This window comes from Lactuca serriola, chromosome 8 (genome assembly GCF_051521515.1).
Source record: "Lactuca serriola cultivar US96UC23 chromosome 8, Lser_US96UC23_V15, whole genome shotgun sequence".
Taxonomy (NCBI): domain Eukaryota; kingdom Viridiplantae; phylum Streptophyta; class Magnoliopsida; order Asterales; family Asteraceae; genus Lactuca; species Lactuca serriola.
The window spans coordinates 124,154,866-124,163,760 of NC_136415.1; the positions used below are offsets into that span (position 1 = coordinate 124,154,866).

At 33.7% G+C, this 8,895-nt stretch overlaps 1 protein-coding gene across 1 annotated transcript; it reads right to left on the reverse strand.

The window, feature by feature from the left end:
• Positions 1-5,404: 5,404 nt before the first annotated feature.
• On the reverse strand, positions 5,405-7,339 carry LOC145068977 (kinetochore protein NUF2 homolog). The gene is made up of 8 exons (XM_079015944.1): positions 7,203-7,339; positions 6,900-7,118; positions 6,539-6,629; positions 6,284-6,463; positions 6,127-6,216; positions 5,942-6,049; positions 5,766-5,834; positions 5,405-5,682 (listed from the first exon to the last, which is right to left on the reverse strand). Exons 2-8 carry the CDS (start codon positions 7,040-7,042, stop codon positions 5,608-5,610), a joined length of 756 nt encoding a protein of 251 aa, XP_078872070.1. The 5' UTR covers positions 7,043-7,118; positions 7,203-7,339; the 3' UTR covers positions 5,405-5,607.
• Positions 7,340-8,895: the final 1,556 nt, after the last annotated feature.

Consider the following 8,895-nt stretch of genomic DNA (forward strand, 5'->3'; position numbering starts at 1 on the left):
ATTATACTTTTAATTCAATTAAATTGTAAACCTAAACTTTTATGGATTTATTAAACCTCCTTTAATTATACACCTTAATTAATTAATAAAACCATAAGGGTGTGATTTGAACTTTTTCAAAACTATACTAGAGTTTTCAGAATTTAACATTCCTAATTAAACTTTTAATCAACTTTTAAATTCCAAAACTTGAGGGCAAGTTTTGAAACATTTCAACACATTAGGGTTTAGAATTTAAATATACATCAAAATTAAACCATTTAATCAAAATTTAAATTCCAAAACTTGAGGGCATGTTTTGAAACCTTTTTCAAAACATTAGGGTTTTTACTATTTAAATTTCAAAACAACAAAACTTTTGGGTTCAAATTTAAACTATAAAACCTAAAGGGGAAAAATATGAAACATTTCATAACATAAGGATCAAATAACAAATAATCTAAATTAACAATTAATCACATAATTATCCATATTTGATTTATTTAATGATTTCTTGCAAAACAATTTACAAATTAAATCAAAATAAACAATCAATTATCACATAAGGAAACAAATATTTTATTAATTGATAAATATCTTCAATTAGATCAAGAATATAGTCAAATATATCATAAAATCGGATTTATATTGATCTAATATGATAAGGTAACTATCCATAAGCAAAAACAGCAAGAAATCGCGAAGATATCCCCATCTGACGAGTTGACTCGTCGAGTCTGCATGGACTCGGCGAGTCCAGCCTCCAGAACATCAAAAATCGAATTTTTTGAACATGTCAAGCATCAATACAATAGAAACCAGTCTAGGCTCTGATACCACTGATGGGTTTTGGTCCTAAGAACATCCTATGTGCTCATACAAACCCTAATGCTTGGATCTAGGTTTCTCTATTGTATATGCAAGTTATCCAAGACTATAAACCCTAATTCTAGCATTCAAATAATCATATTAACATGAGAATAGGTTTATAATGTTACCTTGATTGTTATGTAGTAATAACAATCCCAATTCCTCCTTGAATTGACTTTGGAAGGCTTAGAGTCACAAGTGTCACTCCTCTAATGGCTTACAAACACCAAGAGCAAATGGAGAAGGTATAAGGAGAGAGGAGAGGTATAAGATTTCGTCCCTAAGAAGCCTTAGGGAAGGTCTGGCCGAATTCATGAGTCAAGGGGTGTTTATATAGGTGTAGAGATAGGGTTTCAGTCATTATCCTTATCTAGTTGCTTGTCCACCAAGCAACCCATAAGATAATCCTTGAATCCTTATCATAGTCGAATTCTAAGGCCTTATCACCTTAAATTCGTCCAACCTATTAATAAGATAATCCTTACCTTATTTTGTAACTATCACATAATTACAATTCAGCCCCTCTAGTTTAATTAATTACATTTGATCACAAAATTAATTCTTAATTAATTATTGACCAATATTAATTAAACAAATATGATTTCTCCTTTAATATATTATTCTTATAACATATTAATAAATCATAATAACCTCTCTCTCTAGTTATTTCTCCAATCAAGTTGCTTTGGTGAAGGCAACCCAAAAGGACCATGCACCATCGGGTCAAGTACATACCAAAATAGTTATGGGCCTAGACACTAATCCAACAGACCTGTACGTTGGGCACAACTCGATGTACGTCAAGCCTTTTGTGTTGTTTTGAGACTTTGGGTTACTAGGGAGTTTTTGGGCTTGGTTGGTTGGGCCATGTGTGGAGGGGGAAAACTGGTCTTTTGACCTTGGTAGGATAAATTATGTTTTGGACCATTATTATGGGTTAAATCCCTATTACTAACTAGGGTTATTATTAGGTTATGATTAGTGTGAGGAACCGTGTTAGTAGCAGCTCGAGTGTGCGATACATCTATCTTCTGTCAGAGGTGAGTCTTCTCACTGTATCCGTGAGTCGAAGGCACCAATGTCGACCCATTATTTTGTTATGTAGAATGCTAGTTGTTATGTGACTTGTATATGTTTGCATGTTTGGGTTGAAATAAGCCTCATGGCTGGGACCATATTTGTTGATCAGGTTGAAATAAACCCTAGGGTTGGGCCTATTATTATATGATCGTGTTGAAATAAACCTCAGGGTTGGGCCCATTTGTATGATCGGGTTGAAATAAACCCCAAGGCTAGGACCATATTTGTTTGATCGGGTTGAAATAAACCCCAGGGTTGGGCCCATATATGTATATCGGGTTGGAATATGCCCAGGGCTAGGCCCGATTGTATGTTTGATATGTGGTACTTTAGGGAACTCACTAAGTCTTGTGCTTACAGTTTATGTTTATGGTTTTAGGTACTTTCGGTGCGAAAGGGAAGGGCCCGGCGTGATGACACAACATCCTCCCCTCCAGTAGCGGACCTTAGTGGGGCATTTGGGATCCCAGGCCACTGCTCAATTTCCGGCACGCAATGTAATTTTTTTTTTTGGTTTTTTCTATTAGGTGCACCCGCTTGAAGAACGAGGGACACCCCTACTAAAAAAGTTTGCGTCCATCACTGCTCCCCTTATGATTTCTGCACTTTTTGGATATTTTTACTCTCATGTTTTGGATATTATATATTGTGATTAACTTGGAACTATTTGATGATTGAAACTATTGATTTTAAAATGAAAAATTTTATCATAGTTTTTGGGGATGTTACAAGTAATGACGTGTTTACTGTTCTTAAGCAATTATGCGGCTCTTGAAATTTGTGTATCTATAAACGAATAAAATACATCATTTTTATAATGATGTGAATAGTTTTTTTGGAAACAACAAATTTATTATAAACATGACCCCCAAAGCAAGAAGCTGTAGGATGCCAAGAACAAGAAACAAGATGAGAAACAAAAACAAGAGATTACATAAAAGAAAATGGGGAAATAGTCCATTCCATCCAATTGCAAATACCACCTTTACCTTTACACTTAATCTATAGATGCACTAAGGACTTGATATTTTCAACCACCTTCGAAGGAGTGCAATGTCTCACCTGGAATATCCTATCGTTCCTTGTTTTCCATAAGGTCCATATTGGTCCATAGCATATGACTATAAATCTCTTCCTTTTTTTAGGACACCTGCCCCACGAATTTGCAAACTTAAGAAGATCACCAACACTTTGTACCTCTATATTATTTACCCCACACCACTTGAAAATTTTATTTCGGATTAGGTTCGCGAACGGACATCCAATTAAAATATGATTAGCACACTCCGGGTCATTAATGCAAGAGCCAAATAATTGAATAAAGATGAGTCTAGCGGAATGCCCCTCTGAGAAAGAGCAATGATAGATAGGATACGCCCTTGAACCGCTCTCCAAATAAAGCTACTTACTTTGATGGGGATTAATTTACTCCAACAGATCAGGGTCTAAGATGAAGAAGACGGAGGACTATGCTCAATTTTATTCCGGAGTAACTCGACCTTGTACTTACCATCCGAAGCCAACTGGCAAGATAAGTGATCTAAACTTGGTTGAAGTCGAGATGGCTCAATTGCCCTAATTATTCTATCCAGATCAGTAGATAAACCTGCATCGACTACACAGGACTTCCAATTCCAGTTGTTTCGACCATCTTGTATTCAAAAAGCCACCAAGCAACTTTTGTGTTCCTCCGGTTCATATAAAGATGGGTATATTACCTTCAATTTTTCTGCTCCAGTCCATACAACATTTCAGAATTGAGTATTATCTCCGGATTTAACAGATTGCTTGAATATGTCATTGAAACGTAGACCCATGGATTCGATAACTTTTTTGGTGCTTGAAATGTTGTTCCACACACCATAAATCTTTTTTTTTTTCCAGGTAGTCAAATGGTTTATTATTAAGGTTGTGAATACCTGTAGTATTGTAGGTTCAAATTTCAGTCTCCAACACCATTTTACTATGAGAGCAATGTTTAATGTTCTATCGACCCAACATCCAGTCCACCGTTTTCTTTGGAGACAACTACCTTCTCCCATGCTTCCCAATGAATCTAATTTTTTGATTCGTTCCCTCCCTATAGGAACTTTCTTTGGATCTTCTCAAGATTTTCAATCACACCAATGTGTGCTTAGCTCAACAACCCAAAGCGCTCGTCTATTCGCTTTTTTTGCTGATGTGAATAGTTAATTTGTGAATTGAATAACGTGTAAGTAGTTATGATTCATTGGTTTAAACCCAAAGGAACTTTGATGTAAAACATATTGAGAACTTAGTGTTCTCAATAAATGGGACATGGATAAAACTAGCCCTGTCAAAAATACCCGTTACCCGAATTACCCACCCGATTTTTTCGGGTAATGGGTAAATCAGGTATCGGGTTAACTTTTTCGGGTAAGTGGGTAACCCGAATTTTTTTCGGGCCGGGTAAATGGTAAGTTGTTTGGGTTTCGGGTATACCCGATTACCCGAAATATATATAAGAAATAATGTCCCTTTATGAGTTTATCTAACCCTCCCAATTCCCAAATCCCAATTTCCCCCGTTGAGGCTTGTTCTATTTTCCCCACGTCAAAAAACCCTCGTATCTTGTCCGCTCTTCATTGGTATTCGTCACCAATGGATGACTATATTGAAGTAGAAGATGAGACGATTGAAGTTGACAACCCAACCAATGATCAAGTTCCACAAGAAAAATAGAAAAAAAAAATAAAGAATTCAACCCATGATCGAAAGTTTGGAAAGAATACTTGATATCTCAAATATTATTGAGTAAAAATCTTAATGTTCAAAGTTTAGCACGACATACTTATTTCATTACATTTATTTTTAGATGCCATTAAAAAATTTAAAAATCGGGTAATACCCGAATTACCCTTACCCGACCCATTACCCGAATTACCCGAATTTAATTTGGGTAGGGTAACGGGTAAATTTTTTTATATGAAAAACACAAATTACCCGAAACCTGAAAATTTTACCCAATCAACACCCCTAGATAAAAGGGTGAAAAGTAAAATCCCTGAAAAGAAAAATCTAAAAATAAAGTATATCCATATCCATGTAAATTCATGTTTCTCATTCTCTACCAAACTAACCATCGACATAGAGTACACGTCCGACATGGAATCCACATGGAATCCATGTAGTGCTAAAGTGTTTGAATATTATTATCAGTATTTATGAATTATGAATTGTCATCCATCTTGCATTTTAATCTACATCGTTATCTTGGCATTTTCACTTAATCCCTCTCTCTTGTTCATCTTCCCCATGCTTCGAAATCAAGCATCTTGACCTTTTTATTTATTTAGAGGTTTTGATCTTTTTGGGTTGCAAAAAGTTGTTAAAATTCTTGATCTCAAATTTTTTTTTTGGTGTGATTTTTTTGACTGTGGATGGTGAAGATAATGTGGAATGTAAATAAATTAATTATAATTACCATGCTGACATAGAAACCGGAATAATGAGATATCATAGGCAATATTGGTTGATATTAAACATTTTCAGCTAGTTTAAAGATCGTAAATAGTTACAAATACTTATCAGCGACCAAATTATAATACCTATAATAGTTTCTAACCCATTAATCCCTTATTAACATTAACCCAAAAATAAATTGAGATATCAGCGTCATATATAATCATCAAACCACAAAATAGAGCATTAAAAAGCTCAATTTGTGATGCCTTGTACTTCTGCCCCAATTTGAGAGACCAAGTGCCAAGTAGAATTCGAATACTCCAAAAACTACACCCAATAAAATGAATTTATTACTTACATACATATAACTTGTATCTAGTTTTAATTATCAATAAATAAAACACTTTCACCTCTTTAGTAATCTCTTGAGATTTACTGAGTAATATTTGCTTTAGATGTTTGGTCATTTTCTTGCTAGCCTGAGAAAGAACATTCAAACAAAGATATAATCTTTATATTTTCATGCAAAATTTATGTAAAACTAAATGTGCCATGTTATGATGTATAGATAATATGAGTGAAATACCTTTGCATAGACTTCAAGGGTGGCAGTTTTTTCAAGAAAAGATTGCATTGCTTCTCTTTCTGCATTCTTAGCCTCAATTTGAACTGCTTTCTTCTCCTCCAGTGCTTTCTATAAACAAAAAGATTAGAAAAAAAAAAATGAATCAAGCCATTGTAAGCTTCAGTTGATTGTTATATAACTTCCACCTGTAGCTTAGCTGGAGATTGAACAATTTTGGAACGCAGACTAGCATTTTCTTGAGCACTTTGAACCAAAGCAAATTCAGCACTTGATATCTGAAAAACAAAATAAACAATTGTAAGGATATATGAGTGAAGTGATATAACCAAACCATATGTTTACCTTTTCATCCATTTCTTTTCCTGCATCTTTCTTTTTTCTGAATGTAGCCTTTAGGGACATTTGGTGATTATTAAGAGCTGAAATGGTTTGGCGAAGCTCTTTAATTTTGATCTCCACTTCATGAATGAGAGGCATCTCACTTTCCCTTGATTCATTAAGCTCTGAAATCTCTGTGTTCAACTATGATGAAGATAGATATAGCTATTTCAATTTGATTGAATGAATAACTAAACCAATTATATTTCTTAAACTTACCTGTAATACAATAGCCTCAACCTCCTGTTGTTGCTCACCAAGATTTGTCAAATCTTCCAACACTGGATTTAATTCATCCATTCTTGAGCCTCTAGGGTGTTTAAAACAACATAACAGGTTATGTGGATGGCAAAATGGTGATACATTTTCATGATTAGAAGTGGATGCTTTTTAGAATTTGGTAAAATTGTGAGTTATTTGTAAGTATAATAATCACAAGATGTAAATGTCAAGCATATGGCTAACTAATTTGAACAATCTGATCAGAACACCAGTAACATGTCTAGGGTTGGGGTCTTACAGCATGAGAAGAAATAAAGAATTCCAAAATGACGTATGAAAATTGAAAAAAAAAAATTACCTGTGAATGAGAAAATTGAGGATAGTACCAAGAAAGAACTCGGTGCGATCAGCTTCAGGCTTAATGAGATCTTTTAGAGTGAATTTCCAAGGGCAGTCGAGAACAGAAACGAGTTCCCTTATCTTGTTGAACAAATTCATCATTCTTACAGAGTCAACATGCAAATCCGGGTTCTCAAGTTGTTGTAAGTCTGCAAATTCGACTAGTCCTTGATCTTCCCTACAAATTCAACAGATACTTGAGAATTTTGATAGAACAGATAGTTTGAAAGGTAATAAAACATTAGGGTTTAGAAAAGTGTACTGGATGATCTCTTTCCGATGCAAACGAGTATTTGAGTGTAGAGATTGTTGATGAAGCCGGGTCTAGGGTTGATGAGTTCGGCTTCGGAGACGGTGGCAATTTTTGATTCGGCGAGTACTCCGATGATCTCTTTCCGGGGGAGTGTCGGATAATCGTACTTCGACATCTCCCCCCCCCCCCCCCCCCCCCCCCCTTGTTTTTGTGTGTGTATAAGAGAGAGAGTGTGTGTGAGTGGAAGAGGTTTATGTGTGAGTTTTCCCGCCAAAGTATGGAAGAGGTTAATAGAAGAGTGGTTGTGTCATAAAATGTAAAATATAAAAATAGGGATAATAATATATATATTTTTATTTTTATATATATTTGGTAACTGAATTTTTTTTATTTATATTTATCCTTTCAACTTCTTTAACTATACATATTTAATCTTTATTACTAGCTAATTCATTAAGCTGAAAAAATGACTTAAAAATGTAATATTTTTCTCATTTTATATACATTTAGTCCTTAATATTTTTTTTTGCAAAATAAATATTTGTTGTTTTTGTATACATTTAATACTTATGACCAGTTTTTTTAGATTTTGCACAACATATTATGTGGGACAATCATTAATAAGATATTTGAGGTTGTTCATTTTATGGTCACAGCGACATCGACTATTTTGTTGCTTAGTTTTTATGGTTTGACTTAGTTCTTGCGTTCTAAACGTTATAACTTCTTCATATAATTACGAATTTTAACAATCTTTATATCCAAACGTTGATATTTGAATCTACTACAATTTTCGTTTAGATTATTCCCATTAAAAAACAATATGTTTTTAATTATGATTTTATAAATAAAAAAAATGTTCATACATACGTTCGTAAATAACGCATGGATATAAATATCGTAAGTAAAAGTGTATTACTTTTTAACGGAAGTAACCTAAATGAAAATTGTAGTAGACTGAAATACGAATGTGTGGATAATAAGATCGTTAAAATTTGTGATCACTTGAAGAAGTTTTGACATTCATAACACAAGACCTAAGCCAAACCACAAGAACTAAGCAACCAAGTAGCCGAGGCAGCAATGGTTGTAAGCATGAACATCCCCGAACACCTTATTAATAGTTATCTCGCGTAGGATGTTGTGAGAAAAACCTAAAAAACCGATCATAAGTACTGAATGTGTACAAAAACAATAAAAATTCATTTTGCAACAAAAAAAATATTAAAGACTAAACGTGCAAAAAAATATTAAAGACTAAATATGTACAAAATAAAAAATATATTGCCCTTTTAAGTCATTTTTTCCAACTTACCTGAAGTAGTCAGCCATAAGGATTAAATGTGTACAATTAAACAAGTTGAAGGGGTAAATATAGACGAAAAAACTCAATGACTAAATGTGTACAAATCGAAAAATATATAACCCTTTTAAATCATTATCCCCATAAAAATAACATCCATCAATATGGAATACGATAACCAATGAAGCAGACAACATACAAGGAAAAAATAAGATTGTGTAAACAAAAATACATATGCATTATGAACCCGATAACCTATAAAAGTGACAATTCAGTGGATGCATGTCGATTAGAGCATCACAACACTACATACATGATCATAATCATAATATTAATATAAACACATGAGCAAGAAACAAGTATCAACAATAAATATCATAAAACAAAAGCATACAAGGG

Excerpts from the sequence above, each read along its gene's own strand:
- LOC145068977 (XM_079015944.1), bottom strand. The coding sequence starts at position 7,042 with ATGATGAATTTGTTCAACAAGATAAGGGAACTCGTTTCTGTTCTCGAC. Across the intron at positions 6,217-6,283 it reads GAAAAGAAATGGATGAAAAG|ATATCAAGTGCTGAATTTGC; the intron begins GTAAACATATGG and ends TTTGTTTTTCAG. Across the intron at positions 5,683-5,765 it reads CTCAAGAGATTACTAAAGAG|TTTTTGGAGTATTCGAATTC; the intron begins GTGAAAGTGTTT and ends TATTGGGTGTAG.